This window comes from Enhydra lutris, unplaced genomic scaffold (assembly GCF_002288905.1).
Source record: "Enhydra lutris kenyoni isolate GAN:26980312 unplaced genomic scaffold, ASM228890v2 scaffoldscaffold68, whole genome shotgun sequence".
In the NCBI taxonomy this organism is placed as follows: Eukaryota; Metazoa; Chordata; class Mammalia; order Carnivora; family Mustelidae; genus Enhydra; species Enhydra lutris.
In genome coordinates, this window is record NW_019154152.1 from 15,188,601 (window position 1) to 15,206,979 (window position 18,379).

The following is an 18,379-nucleotide window of genomic DNA, read 5'->3' on the forward strand; positions in this document are numbered from 1 at the left end:
ACAAGTAAGGAAACTGAGCCTCAGTCCCAAAGGAAGGGACTAGTCCAAAGTCCATCGGCAGATGAGTATAGAGCAATGGTTTGCATCTGCAACACTTTGGTCCCGAGGTCTCTCTTATGATACCACATTTTGCTTTTGCGTGGATTGTACAAGGAGCACTGGTGCCCTAACTATTGTTCTAGCTCTGCAGAAAACAGGTTGTGTGACATTGGACAGATCTCTTGCCTTCTCTGAGCCTCACCACTATCAATCAGGGATTCAGTTATGTAATGACATTTCAAGTATCCAGCACAGTCCCTGGCATGTGATAATGGTCAAGATGACCACAGGAGGGTGAAGAAAATGGGAAAGTCATAGTACCTATGTACAAAGGGAGTGGCAACGTAATAGAATGAAGGACAAACTTCGACAGGCGGACGGCTTCCTGCCAGAGGGGAATCTGGACAGAGACTTGAAGAATGTAGAGATGTTCCCCACCCATCTCCCTTCCCCAATTCCAGGTGACTAGAGGACTAGAGCTTTGAGTGTGTAAAGAGGGGGTGGCCAGAAATGAGGCTGAAGAGGTAGAGATAACGGTGTGGGGGGGGTACATATCCATGGGCCTTGAATGCCAAGCCAAGGAGTTTGGCTTTTGCCTCTGAAGGCTTTAAGTAGACAAGTGTCATGATCAGTTTTGCAGATTTGCAGTTTAGGAAGGTTATTCTTGCTGTAGTGTAGATAGCAGACAAGGGAGGTGAGTAGGGCTGACGGACACTGGGCTATCCAAAGCCCAAGTTAGGGAAGATCAGAGAAATGATGTAGGCAGGAGGACTCGGGAACTGCAAACTGTGTGCAGCCCCCAACCAGGGTGTGAAGGGCTGGTCCTCATGTTTATGTTATGTATGTGTTATGTTAGTTGAGAAGCGCTTTGGGGGAGCCTGGATCCTCCAGCCCAGCTGGCTAGACACCTCCCCCATACAAAGGGCAGTGGAAGTTAGCACTCCCCCTTCCCCCCCACCCCCTGAGTTCCCTGGGAGTTGATTGAGTATTTATCTTCATTTCTCCACAGCCCAGCAGGAGCCTCACTCCAGAACTCCATCCACATCAAGGGAGGGGAGGAAGAAAGTCTCCAGGCCAGGCCCCAGGGGGATTGCACTGAAAGAAATCCCCCTCCCCCACAGGGAAGGGGGCCAGAGAGTCAGATGGCCATTCCCCTTCCCCGTTGTCCCCTCCCCTCCCAAGCCTGCTGGGCTTTCCAGCCTCTACACCATCCTTTCTGGGAGAGATTTAGGGATAATAATGGCAATGAACACTGCAGGGTGGCGCTTCTTGTGAGAAGTTTTATCGCTTTACTAAGTTACTGTGTTTACTTCTCATAACAGTCTCTTTGGAGGTGGCAGAACCTCAGAGAGGATAGGTGACTTGCCTAAGATTACCCAAAGCTGGGAAGTGGCAGGGCTGGAACCCAAACTCCAGCCAAGCTCAGGGCCTGCACCAAATGCTTTTTTTGGGGTCTCCTCCCCCAGGCAGGGTGAAAGGCCTGGGAAGGGCCCGACCTCCTCCTGAGGGCACCAGGCTGCACAGAGAACGTTTAGGGGGTGCAGAGTTGAAACTCAGCGGCCCATTTATTATGAACTCAGCTGTGAGTGGATGTAAGAAGTCTGTGGTACTGTTTCAAAGACTGATGAGAAGTCTGGCTGCTTGGCCCTCTGGCCTCCCAGTTCTGGCAGCTGGGTTTCTAATTGCGGGAGGACAATGGGCAGAGGCAGAGGAGAGAGGAGAGCTCTTCCGGTTCCCACACTGATAAGACCAGGCTCCCAGCCTTCTCCCCTCACCTCCCTAACGGTCAGGGTCTGGGGGGTCTCAGCCCAGGTAAGCCCCATCCACAGGACCTACGCAGTCACTGAGCCCAGGGGAGGATTTGCAAGAACACTTGTGCTCCGTGTAGCAGATCCAATTTTACTCCCCTGAGGCTGGGGTAGTGGCCTCCACTCCTTCTCCCCATCTCTCTACTACCTCCCCGCTTCCCCAGGCAGACGGCAGACACATACACTACAAGCCCAAGCAACTTTTGTCATTAAAAAAGAAGAAAAGTAAAACAGAAGTAAGAAGCAAAAAGACTGGGAGTGCAAGTCTGGGCCACTGAAGGGGGAACATTGCCCAATCTCCGCCCCCAGGGGCCCTCTCCACAGCAGGGGGGTTCCTGGGAGGTCCAGGGCTCAAGACAAAAGCCTCCCTCCACCCCTGGGCCAGATACCTCTGGGTGCCTGACAACTCTCCCCCCCAACCCCTGTCCAGGTGTGTAGACTGGAAAATTCAAACTCACCCCTCTCCCCAGCCCCACACTGGGAATGCATCCACCAGGCAAGTTCTCTCCCAATCCCCATTTTTAAAAGTTTTGATTTTATTTTATTTATTTATTTATTTATTTATTGGCTGTCTTCCTAACCTTATAAACATAGAGAGGTGAAGAAAGAATGAGCTGCAGAGGGAGGAATAAATGGTGCCTAGTCACACAAGCAGTTTCCCTTCTTAGAAATCCAACCACAAGTCCACTGTGAGAAAATAAGTCTGCTGCTTTCCCTCTCCTCTCCTGCTAGTTTTTCTGCCTAAGCCTGTCTCTCTCTCTCTCCCCTCTGCGGGTTCGTCTTTCAGCCAGTCTTTCTCGGTTTCAGATTCCTTGTCTACTTCTCACTAATGTCTCTGGACCTCTTTCACTCATTTAAAAAAAAACGAGGGTATGAGCTGGAGAAGAGGGAACCCTCACCCACCCAATCTCTTTCTTACCAAGGTCCCCCGACCCTCTCTCTTTCACTCGCGCGCGAGGGCGCGTGCACACACACACACACACACACACACACACACACACACTCACTCCTGCGACCTCCAGATGTTCCCGACCGTGCGGCCATCTGCTGAGGTTGCTCAGGCGCTCCAGGGGAGGAGGCAGGGATCCCGTTTGCAGGAAGCTGGGAGCCAGGCCTGCTGGAGTGGGCGGGAGCTGCGTGCGCACTTTTGAGACGCTCCCTAGGGTGGAACCCGGGCTCGGCTAGGGCTCCGCAGGCAGGCGGGTGGGCGGGGCGGGCGCGCGCGCCGGGAAAGCCGGCACTTTGGCGACACTCCCTAGGTCGTCGGGCGGCGGGCCCGAGCCACCACTGGGCGCCGAGCGGGTGGGGGGGCTCCCAAGGGCGGGCGGGGGCCGGGGGGCGGGCCGCGCCGAGCCGAGAAAAGCGCCGGCCGGAGGGCCCGCGGCTGGGCCGCCTGGGTGAGCGCGCCGAGGCGGCTGCGGTGTAGGCTTCCAGGTGGGTGTGGGTCCCGGCGGAGCGGGAGTGCGCGCTGCGGACTAAGGTCCGGAACCCCCGACCCGAACCTCGCCGCCCCATCGGGCTGGCAGGCGGCGCTGGACTCTGGGGGCGGGCCCCGGGCCCCTCAACTTTTCCTGGATCCAGGGCGTCGGCAGTGGCTGCGGGGCGCCCGGGGCTCGGCCGGGGTAGGGAACCCGTACCAAGGGGAGAGGGCTTCCAGGAGACAAAGGCTCTGGGCGCGGGCCGGGGGCCAGAGCCTCCGGGGTCTTTGTGCGGACACGTGCATCCCGCGTTTGCGGGTCTTTGTAGATTTGGGTCCGGGGATGTGCATGTGCCTGAGCCTTTGTGTGTCCGTGGCTTTGTGTGGCTGTTTAGTGCCTATGTCCACGTTTTGTGGGCTCGCGTTTGGTTGTGGGTGTGGGTGGGCTCATCGTCGTGTGTCCGCGTACGTGGTCTGTGCCTGTCGACGTGTCTGGGTTGGATGTCCGTGGAGTGTGTGCGCGCCGAGAGCCAGACACCACCCAACTCCTTGCTCCCCTGCTGCTCACCCGGGCCCCCGACTTGACTTCAAACTTTTCAACTGGTTCCTCCGGCAACAGCCCCCGCCCTCCTCCCGCCGCAGCCGGGGCAGGGGCGCTTGCAGCCATCCCTCTTTCACCTCCTGGGGTCCTTAGAGCCGCAAGGGGGTGGGATAAGATGGGGCGGGGGGGTCAGCCGCGCTAGGGGACTCGCCCTGGCCGGGGCTGGGCGGAGCGCGCTGGACACCCCAGCCGACCCAGCTGGGAGAAGAGAAGTAAACGGTCAGTCCTGGGCTCCGGCGGCCGGCGGCGGCGGGGTGTGTGTGTTTGTGTGTGTGTGCTGGAAACGGAAGAGGAGATGGCAGCCGGTGTTGCCAGCCCCGTTCTTCTCGGAGAGAGTGTATGTGACCGAGAGAGACGTGTCTGTTTGGCGAGAGGCCGGCCCCAGCCCCTGGCTCCGCTTTGAGATCCGCTCTCCGTCGGCGTCCCGCCCCCGCGGGGTTGGGGGACCAGCCCTCGGATCCCGTAGGTGAGGAGGCGACGGCCTCTGGGATCACGGCACCTACTGGTTCCCAGTGGGACAGCTATGGGCCCACAATACGGCTCTGGGCGAGTTGCTCAGCCTCTTGGAGTCGCAGTCACTCTGCCCTCGATGAGAGCGAGAGAACTCCTCTGGGCGCCGACCGTGCAGTCGGGATTACCCGCGCCGCGGAATTCGGCCAGAGCTATGCCGCCCACACTTGGCCGGGAAGAGGAGGTGACTCAGGAACTTCTCCGATCCTTCCTCCCTGCCTGCTCTACCCTTAAGATTAGTCCAGACTTGTGGAGCCTAGGTCTGACCAAGAGGGAGTCCTCAGCGGTGGGAGCCTGCTGGGCCTTTGATGTGGAGTCGCAGAGATAGCCCTAACACCATCTCTCCCCGTCCTCTCATCTCCTACCCCCGTCTTTAACCCGGAGTTTTGGGGATGCTGCAGATGTGAAGGTGGGCCACAAGCCACTCACCTAGGAAGGAGGCAACCGCTGGCGCCTTCCCCCCCCCTTTCCGTGTCTCAGTTTCCCTTCTGGAAAGGAAGGTGTTGACAACTCCCCTCCCTTTCTGTTGTGGCTGACTGGTTGAGACCCCAGAAACTGGAAACACTTTGATTTTTTTTTTTTAAGATTTTTAAAAATTTATTTGGCAGACAGATCACACGCAGGCAGAGAGGCAGAGAGAGAGGGGGGAAGCAGGCTCCCCGCTGAGCAGAGAGCCCGATGTGGGGCTCCATCCCAGGACCCTGAGATCATGACCTGAGCTGAAGGCAGAGGCTTAACCCATGGAGCCACCCAGGTGCCCCAACCCTTTGATTTTTGGTGCACACCTCCATTCTGTCTCCAGGCAGTAATTTGCTGTATTGAATGGGGGGAGGGAAGGTGGCTTTGAAGTTAGGGAGGGATGAAGTGAGGTGGGCCTGAAGCCCCTGCAGCCTGGGAAAGGGAAGGCTGGGATGCAGCAGTGGAGGGAGGCCAGGGGACTGTGCCTGGCAGGCAGGAAGTGTCTTCCACTGAGGGAACAGCACTTTGTGGCTGTGTATTCTGAAAATAGCAGAGAGGTGGTCAGCATTGCAGACTATCAGATTGGAGGTGTGTGTTGGTGTGGGGTGGGGACCAGAATTCTGCTGGGAGGGAAGGGAGGGACCCAATATGAGGGCCTTGAATGCTGGGCCTAGGAGCTGGGATTTGTACCTGCAGGTGGTGGAGAGCTGCTGGAGGGTTTAAGCAGGCGTAATAGGATGGGCTTGGTAATTCCAAGAAAAATTCCTCTGGCTCGAGGGCAATGCTGGAGACTGGCAGGCCAGTCTGCAGGCAGAGTTAGAGTCAAGAACTTAGATTTTACTCCCACTTTGTTTCTTCCTGGCTCTGTGACCTTGGGCAAGTAACTTTACCTCTGATTCTCAGTCTCCTCATCCTTAAGATGTGAATAGTAGTAATTCCTGTCTAACTGATCTGTTGTGAATGCCAGATAGGATGAGGGATGACATGTGCTAACAAAATGAGACGAGGTTTGTGGTGTGCCTTCCACTGGGGCATTGCACTGACAATGGAAGGCAGAGACAGCTTCAGCTGTGGTCCTAAACCTGATTTCACCACCTGGCAAAGCCGAAGTCTCCTGCAAGCTTGGGCCAGATTTGTCCTCACCAGCAGGGGGAAGCTTTTCGTCCAGGACATTTCATTCATCTGGTTTATCCCCTTTCACGTGGCCAGGCCCCACATAGGAGATGGGCAGGACACAGATCCGAAGACAGTCAAAACCACAAAGTGTATCATACTTTGCTACAAGCAAGCAGCCCAGAGGCCACAGGAGCCTAGGGGGACAGTGCATCGTAGACAAAGAAAAGAAGGGTATCTCTGTCATCTCGTCATCTTCATCAGCGGAAACAACCTGTGCAAAGGTGTGGGGCCCTAGAGGCAAGATAGGCTTCTGGTCTGGCAAGCCGTCTTTGTGGGTTGGGTTTTAAGTGGGAGCAATGGTGAGGTCCTAGTCTTCTGTTGGGATTGTACTCCGGTGCCCAGTAAGGCTAATAATAGGAGGCAGGAGGCCAGGAACAAGGCCGTTGTAGCAGTCCAGGCCAGGAGGCCTCCTGAGCTGAACCTGGGCAGGGCGAGCTCACTGCCTGGCTTGGGGGTGAGAGAGGGGAAGATGGGGACCTACCTACCCAGGGATAGCCACCAATTCTCGTTCTGTCCTCATTCTGTCACAGGTGACACACCTGTTTCAGCCTGCTTCGGCTTCTGCAACCTTTCCATATCCACTTCCCAAGTCCCTGACAGGTCTGGTCAGCATTTGTAGCCCAGGCTGGGCTCTGGATGGGATTCTTTAAACTCTGCCCCTGCTTCACCTTCAGATGCTGGTGTCACAGCTCCTTTTTCTTTCCTGGGCCCTGAAAGCAGGAACATTAGGGGGCAGGAACCCACCTGCTGTGAGCACCAATGCATGCCAGGCCTGGGACCTGTCTTCTTCATTTTACTTTGTTTAATCCTCCCAGTGACCTGCTGGGAGCAATACGAGAATTCTCACCATGTTACTGAGGAAGCCTCTGACTCAGGGGTGAGGGCATATGCGAGCCCCCTCGCAGGAGAGGCACTGTGGGGTTGGAGCCCAGTCTGCCAGGCTGGAAAACCCATTCCTCTGCCCCAGACTGCCTCCCTGTGAGTCTACACGTGCTGCCTCTCACCAAAGGGGACTTGGCAAGCTTCAGAAAGAAGACACGCTGGACAGAAAAAATAGTCTTAGGAGCCTTGCCCATTCCCCTGTAGATCATCCTCCTCCGGCAAGGTTGCTGGGCCCAGCTGTACCAGGGATAATGTCATAGAGGAGCCTGGGCACAGAGTATTTGGATCCTGAGTCCAGCCCCTATCCTCACTGGCTGTGTGACTCCGGACAAATCACTGAACCTCTCTGGGTCTCTTCACGTGGCTGTAAGAGAGACACAGTGCTATCTAACCTGCCGAGCTTGCAAGGTGACCAAACGGATCATAGTTGAGAAATCGGAAAGGTCAAGAGGTGTCCTCTCATGCAGTGGTAGTATTCTGAATGCCTAGTACAGTGTCCAGTGCTCTGTGTCAGCCCCAGTGCTCTGCAAGGACATAAAAATCCATCTGACCCCATTGCTGCTTATAGGACAGACAGATAAACGTAATTACAGTCCAGCATGACCAGCTCTAGCCACTGCCTTCACGGGCCCTTTTGTAAGTTGAGTCTCAGCGGCATAAGGAGGGATTTCGAGCTCAGACATCTGGGTGTGAGACCTGGTTCCTCTACTACCCAGCTGAATCATGAGAGCCTCGTCTGCAAAATAGGGACAGTGACCTTCATGGTCAAGGAGTGTGGTCCTTGGTCCATGGTCAAGACAGTGAAGTAGAAGGTGCAGGGTAAACTGATGTGTTTGTACAGATGTGTGGCATTAGCGATTCTGTTGGGAGAGTCAGCCCTCAAGGACCTGAAATTCTTTCTGCCTTGCGTTTCCAGAGCTGACTAAGTAGGGGTTGGGGGACAGGATGTTCATGGAATTTCCACCTGGGGATTTCACTGACATTAGCTCAAGTGAGCTCCTGGCAGAGAGCAGTCTGTCTCAGGTGGGTGCTGGGACCCTTGTCCAGCCCAAGGCTCAGCCTTCCGCCCACCCCATTCCTGTGCCAGGGGCTCCCTCTTGGAGTTGTGGTGAGGAGCTGGCAAATCTTTGGCCCAGAGATGTTGCAGTGCGGCGCCAGAGGCAGGCACCTGGAGCCAGGAAGGCCTAAGCCGGCACCCTAAGCTCTAGATCAGTCTCGGAGAAGGAGGAAGGAGTTTGGAGCCTGGCCAGCCGGGGCCAGCACACTGTCCAGAGAATTTAGTACAAGCAGTTACAGACCTGCTGGGTGCCTGGCACTGCGCTGGGTCCTTGGATGGAATAACATGGTCATTGCCTTTTGGAAGCTTCAAAAATTATCGCCATCATCGACTACCATGCATGGAGCTCTTAAGATGTGACAGATGTGGAATTGAGTGTTTCCCACACTCTCCCATAACGCTTTGACTAACTGTGTCTTCATTCCTATTGAAGACACTGAGACCCAACAAGGTTGATACTTGCCCAAGGCACACAGGCGCGGGGCTGGCCTTATACCTGGGTCTGAGTCCAGCCATTGAGCCTGAATTGCTGGCCTGTTCCTCCCCCCGCCAGTGTCTGCCGTGGCCTCCAGGTCTGGCTCCGACCCCAGGAAGGGGAAGGGACAAACAGGTGAAGAAGGCAGAGTTGCTGCCCCAAGCCGCCCATGCTTAAAGTCAGAAGCCAGGCAGGTAATCACAGGAGAGAATGTAGTCAGTGTGCACCCCAGGGAGACACACGGATGGCGGGAGAGGCCCCGGCTGGGAGACACGGCTCTGGGGCCCGAGTGGACAGAACAGGCTTTGTTCCGCAGGCAGGGCCACAGCAGGCCCCGTGGATGCGGGGGCTATTGGCCGCCGTCAGGCACCAGGTCCTGGGCCCTGCTTTGCCATTTCCTTGTCGTCACTACCAGTTACCCAGGATCTCTGGGGGACCTTCCAGTTCCCCACCCTGAAGTATCCAAGTTTGAGGAATTACGTGCAAGGGCCAAGAGTGGTTCAGAGCTCCTCACTGTAGGTTCAGATTAAGATGGGGACTCACCTGGGGGAGGGGAGACTGTGGAGACAGCGTGCCTCCGTGCCAGGGTGAACTTGATGTCTGTAGGTAAAAGGAGAGGTTGGGAGGGTTTGGGGAATGGGATTGATGTGGCCACACCTGTCCTGGGGGCTGTCTGAGCAGGCCCTCGCTGTGACGGCAGGGAGAGCTGCCTGGAGTCTGTTAGTAAATAGTCACGCGGCTTTGTCATCTGACCTCACAGGGCCATGGGCCAACTTTCCTTAGAGTCACAGTGGCCTTGCCCAGAGGACATTATGCTATGTACCCCCAGCCCGAGGTGGGTAGTTTCTAAGCCCTTGTGTTCTGTAGGCTGGCTGACCAGTGTCTTTTATCTGCAGGTCAGGGTTTGGAAAAGAAGTGATGCATCTCGGGCCAAAGATCCTTTCCCTCCCTTGCTTTCAATGGGGGCCACCTGTCTGCCTTTCCCTTTCTGCCCAGGGTCGGTCACAGGTCCCAGAGGGAGGCAGAGTCTGTACTGTTTTACACAGATGGGAAAACCAAGGCTCAAAGAAAGAAAAAACCATGAAGGTCACACAGCTAGCGGCACACTGGGCACGAGAATCCTGTTTTCCTGGGTGCAGGACAGATGTTAGCGATCTTGTTCCGACTTGCTCTCCTGTCCCCGCTGCTGGTCTGTAAGCCTCGTGAGGACAGGGACCTGGTCCCCCCCACTTCCACCCAGCATGCACCTCTCATGGCCTTGCTCAGTGTCCTGCACTTAGTAGAGATTTAGTAAATGCCTCTGGTACATGATGACCTCCCAAGACGCTGAGGCTGCTGGGCTATACCTCTCACTGCGAAGCCACAGGAGCTGAGGCTCAAGGAGGAGAGGGGACTCCTCCACAAGAGTGAGCAGACCAGGCCAGGGCTCCTGGCTGTCCTCCAGGGTCTGTATTGTCACCACGCATGGTCATTCTGTTGCGTCCCCTTCAGTCCCCAGAGAGAGGTGAAGGGGATGGGGGAGGGCCCTCGGAGGGAGGAGGCACAAGCACTCATCATCCGCCCATCGGTCACATCCCGGCACTGTGGTTTCTGGTCATCACAGTGAATCCCTGAGGGAGAGGTTATTGTCTCCATTTTAGGTGAGAAGATGGGCAGAGTGGAAGTCACTTCTGCAGGTCGCCCAGTTTAGCACGTCACCAGCTCCCAGACTTTTAGCTCCTTCAGAGCCGGGAATGGATCCCAGAATGACAGTTCTCATCTGGAGGGCCAATGCTCATCAGTAGGTAGAGGCCTCCCAGAGCACCACGTCAGCCTGGGCTCCCCCAGGCTGCAGTGCTGGGATTGAGCAGTGACCTCCATAGTGGATATGGCTGTAGGTCGGCTCGAAAGGTGCCATCTTTCCATCACATGGCCTCCACTTCCTGGGGCCTCATTTCTCTATGGGAATATTCTGCTTTCCAGTCTCATCTTCACACCCGTCCCCTCTGAGGCTCATGGGACCATCATTACCATCCCAGATTCATAGTCTAAGGAACCAGTCTGAAGAGGTAAAGTGACTTGCCCGGTTCACACTGCAAGTCAGTGTCCAAGGTTTCTGGCTCTCTGTGAAGGCCTTTCCTCTCCACGGAGTGGAGGCTGGTGGTTTCTGTCAAGGAAACTCAAGGAACTCAACATTACTCATCCCTTCTCCCATCCAGCAGCCTTGTGGAGAAACAGCATGCCTCCCAGAAAAGAACTGCGCTCCAGGGGGTGCTGATAAGAGCTTGGACATGTTTCATGCATGTGTGCTGAAGGAAGGAGGAAGAGAGATGGGTCAGGCCCACCTGCTGGCCCCCACCCACCTGCTCCCTATCTTATGGGGGAAGACAGGGTACCCACATTGCAGTCTTCCCATGTGCTAGGAAGCCTGCCAGGGGCCTCACTGCCACCATTCTAGTTCATGTCCTCCACAGTCCTGTGAGCTGGCTATTCACATGTCCATTTTACAGATGGGGAGAGTGAGGCTCAGAGATTGTGAGATTGTGAGGCTCAGATTGTGGCTAGCCAAGATCAGAGAATGCAGAAGTGGCCATGGTCTTTTAGGAGGCTCTATTAGTGTGTTTATCAGTGTGTTTCATGTATATTTCTCCTGTAAGAGAGGAAATAGGGGGAGAAAAGGAGACTAAGACATGTTGAAATCGCTCAAAGTTCTACCAACTAACGAAAAACTACTGTGGCATGGATATATTTTCTTCTGGACTTCCAAAATTAGGATTTGGGTTGGTTGTGTTTGTTTTTGTTTTTGTTTTTGTTTTTAGTGCATAGTTAAGATTTTCCTAGACATGTAGTCTATCCTTATGATACCTAGCATTATGGCATCGGCCCCCTCTGTGAAGCCACTTTTTTGAGCATGATTTCTGTGGCCTCTCTAAGATCCCTAGGAGACTTCACCAGCCATCTTCACCAGCCATCCTGAGTGGGCTGGGAAGCCCTAGCCTGGAATCAGAAGATAAGAGGCTGAACATGGGCCACCATCACCTCGCGGGGGTGCTGTGGACAAGTCACTGCACGATGGGTCACAGGCTCCTCATCACTCCAGGGCAGGGTGACACGCCCCATTCTGCGGCCCTCGCAGCATCTAATGAGCAAAAAAGCCTTTTGTAAACTATAAACAGCCCACACCCCTGGCCAGAATATTCCTTATTTTCCCTCAGTCTCCCCTCTGAGAAAGTTCTGCCTTCCCCTTGGCTCCTGAGGCTTTTGCTAAGGGCTTGGAGCCACAGTGCCAGGCCCTAGCATCTCTGAGACACTCGTGTGCAAAGTCACCCCTCTTTATGTTACCCCAGAGGGGATCTCCTTTGGGCAGGACAGGGACATGGACTCTTAGACACCAGCCCACACCTCCAAAGTCTTAAGGCATCTCGGGGGCTTCTTTCTCTCCACTGCCTGGGACACCCCAGAGAGGCCTCTGGGCTCTGCTGTGAGCTCATGAAAGCCCAGGGCCACTGAGTATTAAAGACTGTGGAGCCTGGCCTGAGCACTCTGGCCGCTGCCCTCCTCCTTTCCCAGCAAAGTACAGAAGTGCGTGTTCCACTTAAACCGAACCAGTTTGGAGATTACCAAGGCCAGAGTTCAGTTCTCATCCTCCGTGTCCTCTAAAATGGACCCAAGACGGCTGACCTTCTGTTGTGACCGCAGATGTGGGATCAAATGCCAGTTCAGCACTGGCCCGTCGTGGGGACCGGCTCAGACTGCCCCCGTCAGCACTTGTCACTGGGAATGTCCAGGCCTGGCACAGAATGGGGCCCCCGGCAGAGGCGGCCGCTGCGCAGGGCTGGGGAGGACCTTGTCTGGGGTGCTGAGGGAGCACCCACAAGGGCAGTTACACAGGTGGGTCTCGGTCTGTGCTCGTGCTCCCTTTACATCAGCTGTCCTTCCTCCAGAGGCTGGTAATGACCACCTTGCGTTTGTGCCCAGCCCTTCCCAGTTTGCATTGCACTTCGGTGGGAGTTGAATCACCTCGTGTGAAGAGGGCAGGGCGGGGGATGACTGCCTTGCGGTGAGGAGGAGAGGCGGAGGCCTGGGGAGTGCGGTGAGAGGCCCCTGCTCTGGGGAGAGGGTTTGGGCTGTGTTCAGGCTGCCAGTTACATAAGCAGGAGCTCACGAGGGGCCATCTGGCATTTAATAGGCACATTGTATAATCACCTTTGGGAACCAGAGGGTAACCGCGGGGGCCTGTGGCAGGGGGCGGGGGAGGGTTGTTTAAACCCCAGGAAGGGTGCGTATGGGCAGATCGGTTTGGCAGGGAAGGTGGGGCTCTGAGTGGTAATGAACCCCTGGGGTGAGAAGCTAACCCAGCAGAACAAAGGGGGCCTAGAGCAACTCAATATTTTCCTTTTGGTCCCAGACGTTGGAACACTCTGTCCCGCCTCAGTTGGGACCAAGCCCAGGATGCACCTGGGCCGGGTTTAATCCTCAAATTGGACTCTACAAAAGAAAGGGGTGGGGAGAGGGGAGGCCCACATAGGGGGAGACAGAAGAGCCCCACTTCTCACCGCCTCTGCCCGAGCCAGAGTGCGGATCGGATGGCTGCCCCCTTCAGTTTCATGTGTGGCTGGTAATGCTATCCTGCAGCTCCGCCCCACCCACCCCACCTTGAGGGCCAGTGGGAGGGTTTGTGGGGGAGACTGGGCAGCGGGGCAGGGCAGGGCCACCCCAGGAGAAGAGACCTGCTGGGGTGACCCTGGGTGCCTTCTGTCCCCCCAGGCAGAGTGGCCGCTATGTGGCAAGAGGGGGTAACACTAGACTGGGCAGTGAGAGGCCTTCCCTACTCAACCCTCTCTCAGCCCCTTGCAAGCCCCTCCCTCAGCACCTCTGTCCGCAGAGCTGCAGTAGGTGTGAACTCAGACTCGGGTCACACAGGTGTGTGTGGGTGTGAGGAATGAGTGTGACAGCTTACGTGGAGTGCCTGGCATGGCTGACAGCTACTGTTATGATTGTACAGGGCGGGAAACTGAGGCATAGCATGTGTCAGGAGGAAAAGCCCCTCTTGGGCATGTCTCTGCTGGCCACCTCACCAGCCCTGCTGGGGGAAGCAGATGAAAAGAGGGAACTAGAACTGGGCAGGCCTGGGTTCTAATCCTGCCCTGCTTTCACTAGTTTGGGAAAAAACCCGGGTCCTCTCTGAGCCTCTAGTTCTTCATCTGTATAATGAAGGAACCAGCCCAGCTGCCCGCCCTGGGTTAAAGGAAGGGCAAGCTGTATTAGATGTGGGCAGGGATAGGGCAAGGGGGAAGGGGCTTGGGACAGATGTTCCCAGAGCCCATCTGAAGTTGAGACACAGGGTCCCAAGTGGGAATAAGGATTCTGCCTCTGGAGGACAGGCCAAGGAGGGGACTCAGGACTAGGGACTCAGCTATTGTACCCAGAAAAGGGGTAGGGTGGGGATGGATATTGCAGGTCCCCTTGCAGGGAAAGACTTCAGTCTCGGGGGATGGAGTGTGGGTCTCAGACATGGCTCAGACATGGCCAAACCATGACAGTGAGTCATGCTTCCTCTGTACTCCATCCAGGTCCTTCCCCACCCCCCACTCCTGCCCCGTACATGTGGCCGAGCACGGCTTTCCAAACCTTCTACATCTTAGTTGGTGTCACTGTGAGGGTTAAGGGGGACCGTGTCAGGGAGCAGGTAGCATGGCCCCCAGCACTGGCTCAGCAGAGATGGATGGAGCACCCTAGCCCATCAGAGCTGGAGAAGCCAGCCAAAGACCCATCCAGTTCAGGAGGTTTCCAGCAGGGTGGTAAGCAGCCCTGGAATGTTCCAAGTCCCCACCCTCACGTCAACCAGAGCTTGGCTGCTTTTACCTGCCAGTCTTTTTTTAAAGAAAGTGTTCCACTGCTCCAGCGATCTGGCCTAACCCCTTCTCTGTACAGATGGAGAGACCAAGGCCAAAGAGGAGTGGGGACCAGGAACTGTATGAGGAAGAGTGTTCAGGGGAAGCATTCTGGGAGGACAGAACTGGTGGTGGCAGTGGTCAGCCATGCCTAGAGACACTGGCTTATGGCTTCCGTGGCTGGGCGAGAACCGTCTGGTATGGGAAGCCTGCCGCCGTCCCTCACCTGTGGCTCTCTTTCCAGCCCCCACCATGCCGTGGCCCCTGCTGCTGTTGCTAGCTGTGAGCGGGGCCCAGACAACCCGGCCGTGCTTCCCCGGATGCCAGTGCGACGTGGAGACCTTTGGCCTCTTCGACAGCTTCAGCTTGACCCGCGTGGATTGCAGTGGCCTGGGCCCCCACATCATGCCCGTGCCCATCCCCCTGGACACAGCCCACCTGGACCTGTCCTCCAACCGACTGGAAACTGTGAATGAGTCGGTGCTGGCGGGGCCAGGCTACACCACTCTGGCGGGTCTGGACCTCAGCCACAACCTGCTCACCAGCATCTCACCCACTGCCTTCTCCCGCCTTCGCTACCTGGAGTCGCTTGACATCAGCCACAACGGCTTGGCAGACCTGCCGACAGAGAGCTTCACCAGCTCACCCCTGAGCGACGTGAATCTCAGCCACAACCGGCTCCGGGAGGTCTCAGTGTCCGCCTTCACGACCCACAGCCAGGGCCGGGCACTGCACGTGGACCTCTCACACAACCTCCTCCACCACCTGACACCCCACTCTGCAGGGGCCGGCCCTCCCGCGCCCACCATCCAGAGCCTGAACCTGGCCTGGAACCGGCTCCGCACCGTTCCAGACCTCCGAGACCTGCCCCTCCGCTACCTGAGCCTGGATGGGAACCCATTGGCCACTGTTGGCCCAGGCGCCTTCCGGGGGCTGGCAGGCCTGACGCACCTGTCACTGGGCAGCCTACAGGGTCTCCCGCAACTGGCACCCTATGGCTTCCAGGAGCTGCAGAGTTTGCAAGTCTTGGACCTGTCGGGCAACCCGAAGCTCACATGGGCGGGAGCTGAGGTCTTCTCGGGCCTGGGCTCCCTGCAGGAGCTGGACCTGTCGGGCACGGGCCTGGTGCCTCTGCCGGAGCCACTGCTACTCTACCTGCCCGCCCTGCAGAGCATCAGCGTGGGCCAGGCCGTGCGGTGCCGGCGGCTGGTGCGCGAGGGCGCCTACCCCCGGCAGCCGGGCTCCAGCCCCAAGGTGGCCCTGCACTGCGTAGACACCCAGGAACCGGCTGCTAAGGGCCCCGACGCTTTGTGACAAATGGCGTTGCCTGGGGCCACATAACGGACTGCCACTCTGGGCTCCCTAGGGTCCTGGGTAACTTATATTTTTGTGTGCCAATGCCAGGGAGGGGGGGACCCTGCCAGCCTCTGGGGCAGCAGCATCGGAAGAGAGCTGTGGGCCGAGGGAGAGGCTTTGGAGCTGGGCCCAGCACCCAGAAGCAAAGTCTTGTCCCTCTTTCCGTGTTGTCCTCCAAACTATAGCTAGAAGGTCTTCGATGCCAAACCAGACAGCAGTCCTCTGCCGTCCTTCCCCACTTGTCACCAAAGTGCCTTCCCTCAGGCCTGGGCCAACCTGATCCATGACAGGAGGAAGGTGGAAGGGAGCTACTTCTGCAGGGTGGAGGTCAGGCCCATGGCTGAGCATCCCCTGGGGACCCCAGTTCAGTCACTCAGGGGCATGGGCTCCTTTTATGAAATAGTCCCCCTCTTTGCTCTGGGCACATGAGGCCCAACTGATCCTTTTCTTTTCCTCTAGGTCCCTAGGTAGAACCTTAGTCATGGAAGGGACTAGAGAAAAAATCAAGTGTACCTCCTCAGGTGACAGATGGGACAACTGAGGTCTGGAGAAGGAACATGGCTAATCAGAGGTACCACGGCAGAGGCATGGCTGGCCCCAGGGCCCTGCCTCCCAGTGAGGCCCTTTGCACTTTTCTGTCTTCTCTAAATCATGCCCTCTGTCCCCTTCCTGGGCTCCCCCATCCAGCCATGTGTGCCCTTTCCCTGTCATTCCCAGGACAGGCAAGGGTCTCGGAAGTGGGCCTCTGGGTCCTGTAACCAGACATGTGGCACAGGTTAAGTCAGCTCTCCGCAGAGCCTCTGGAAACTTCAGGCATGCCAGTCCCAACCCTACCAGTGTCCCACTCTGGCATGGGGTCCTGCAGCAACTGGAAATTCATCCATTGAGCCCTGACGCATACCGCCTCTAACGGACTCAGCAAGGAGTCCATGCGGTCCCGGAAACCCCCAGGAGCCTCCCGGATTCAGCCCCCACTGGCCCTGAGCCCCACGGCCTGTCTCCCCCATCCATCAGGAGGCAGGTACCCCCATCAGAGTTCATGCCGTCCACCCCAGGTGGCGTCTGAGCTCCCCAGCCCTGGGCTCTGTCCTTAGTCTTTGTTTTATAAAAGTTGTCTTTGTAATGGCTGTCACTTCAACCCCCAACCTCCCCACCCCTGCCGGCAGGGGATGGAAACGTGTCATTTGTAAAAAGAAGAAAAGCATTGCATTTGTTCACTTTTGTAATACTGTGTCCTGGGGATGCTTTAAGGGAGGAGGTGTTGGGTGGTAGCCAAGAGTATGTGGCCCATTAGGCCTCGGGGGGCTGGTCCCACAGAGATGCCCACAGAACAATGAGAGCTCTGTCCTCCCCCACCAGCCCCACCCTGCACCTAACTGGTCCTTGATTGAATAAACACTATAAAGTGTCCCTCTTTCCATCCTTCGACCCGCATCCACGGCCAGATCTTGGGCAGCCTGTTCTCCCAGAAAAGCCCAGGAGCCTCGCAGGATTGGGACAGTGAGCTGACACGAGGGAGCCAGTCAGGAATGAGCTGTTCTTTTCACTGCGGCTGCTACCCTGTCTAGCCATCTCCCCTTTCCCCACTGCCCCAGCTCCGTGATGTGTCAGGCCCTGGCACGCCTCTTGCCTTTGCTCAGGCTGTTCCTCTGGGGCCTTGGCCTTCCGCCATCCCTGCCGCTCAACTCCTTCCCACTCTAATAGACTTGGTTCCTCCCTCACCTCCTCAGAGCTTTCCCTAAGGTCCCCCTTCCCCCCTCCTGAGCCCCAGCAGTACTTGGTTTCTGCTTGGCATTTTGACTGCTGCAGGACCCTGACTCCCGTTTGCAAACTTGCAGTCCCCGGAGCTTGCTTCCAGCTCATCGGAATGCCTCTGCTGTCTCTAAGTTGTTCCTTCTAACTGGCCAAGGTCTGCGGGAACATCCATCACCATCATCAACGACAATGACAAGCTTTTTTCTGCTACCTACTCTGTGCCCGGGGACTCGTTCTTCGGGTGTGAGTGGGAAGGACACACAAAAGATACCTGACCATAAGAGCTGCACAGGGAGCTGTAAGAGCCCTGTGGTGGGGCTAGGAAGTCTTCCTGGAGGAGGCAGGTCCACAGAGCTGAGGACAAGTGAACCTGGACTGAGGGGGATGACACTAACAAGGAGGGAGTCATGGGTGAACAATGGCACAGGACCCAGAATATTCAGGCTACAAGTATGGCTGGGAAGCTTGCCCATCATGTCACTTAACCCTCCTCCCCCCACCCCCAGGCTCGGGCTCCATGAGTGGGAGGCTAGCACCCATCAGTCAACATGGGAGTGGGTATCTGGGTGAGACCTCAACACTCGTGGTCCTCAGATTGGTTCTCTCCCTTCCTCATCCCCTGGGACAAGAGAGCCTTCAAATGCAGGGGCAGGGGGAGGGATCCTAGGGACTTTAACCCAGTGAGGCTTGGCCCTCCCTAAGTCCTTGAAGGGTGGGGGGAGGGGGGCACATGGAATGTAGGTGTCTTTCAAATGGGGACAAAAAGTACTAAATTACAAAAATAAGGGTGCAAAGTGGTGCTGAAGGCACTGTGGGGAGGCCAGGCCTTCTGCAGAAGATACCTGAGTTCTGGGGCAGGTCACCTCTGCCCTGGGCTGCAGCGTCACATCTGCAAAAGCTGGGGGACTGAAGCTCCACGAGTGAGGGTGGGACCATTACACTGCTTCCTGTGGGGCATTACCCCGCACATT

At 56.6% G+C, this 18,379-nt stretch overlaps 1 protein-coding gene across 1 annotated transcript; it reads left to right on the plus strand.

Annotated features, from left to right (window-relative positions):
* The first annotated feature begins 3,240 nt into the window (after positions 1 to 3,240).
* Positions 3,241 to 17,627, plus strand: LOC111159468 (tsukushi, small leucine rich proteoglycan). The gene is made up of 2 exons (XM_022521976.1): positions 3,241 to 3,281; positions 14,542 to 17,627. The coding sequence occupies exon 2, from the start codon at positions 14,550 to 14,552 to the stop codon at positions 15,609 to 15,611; it is 1,062 nt and encodes a 353-aa protein (XP_022377684.1). The 5' UTR covers positions 3,241 to 3,281; positions 14,542 to 14,549; the 3' UTR covers positions 15,612 to 17,627.
* Positions 17,628 to 18,379: the final 752 nt, after the last annotated feature.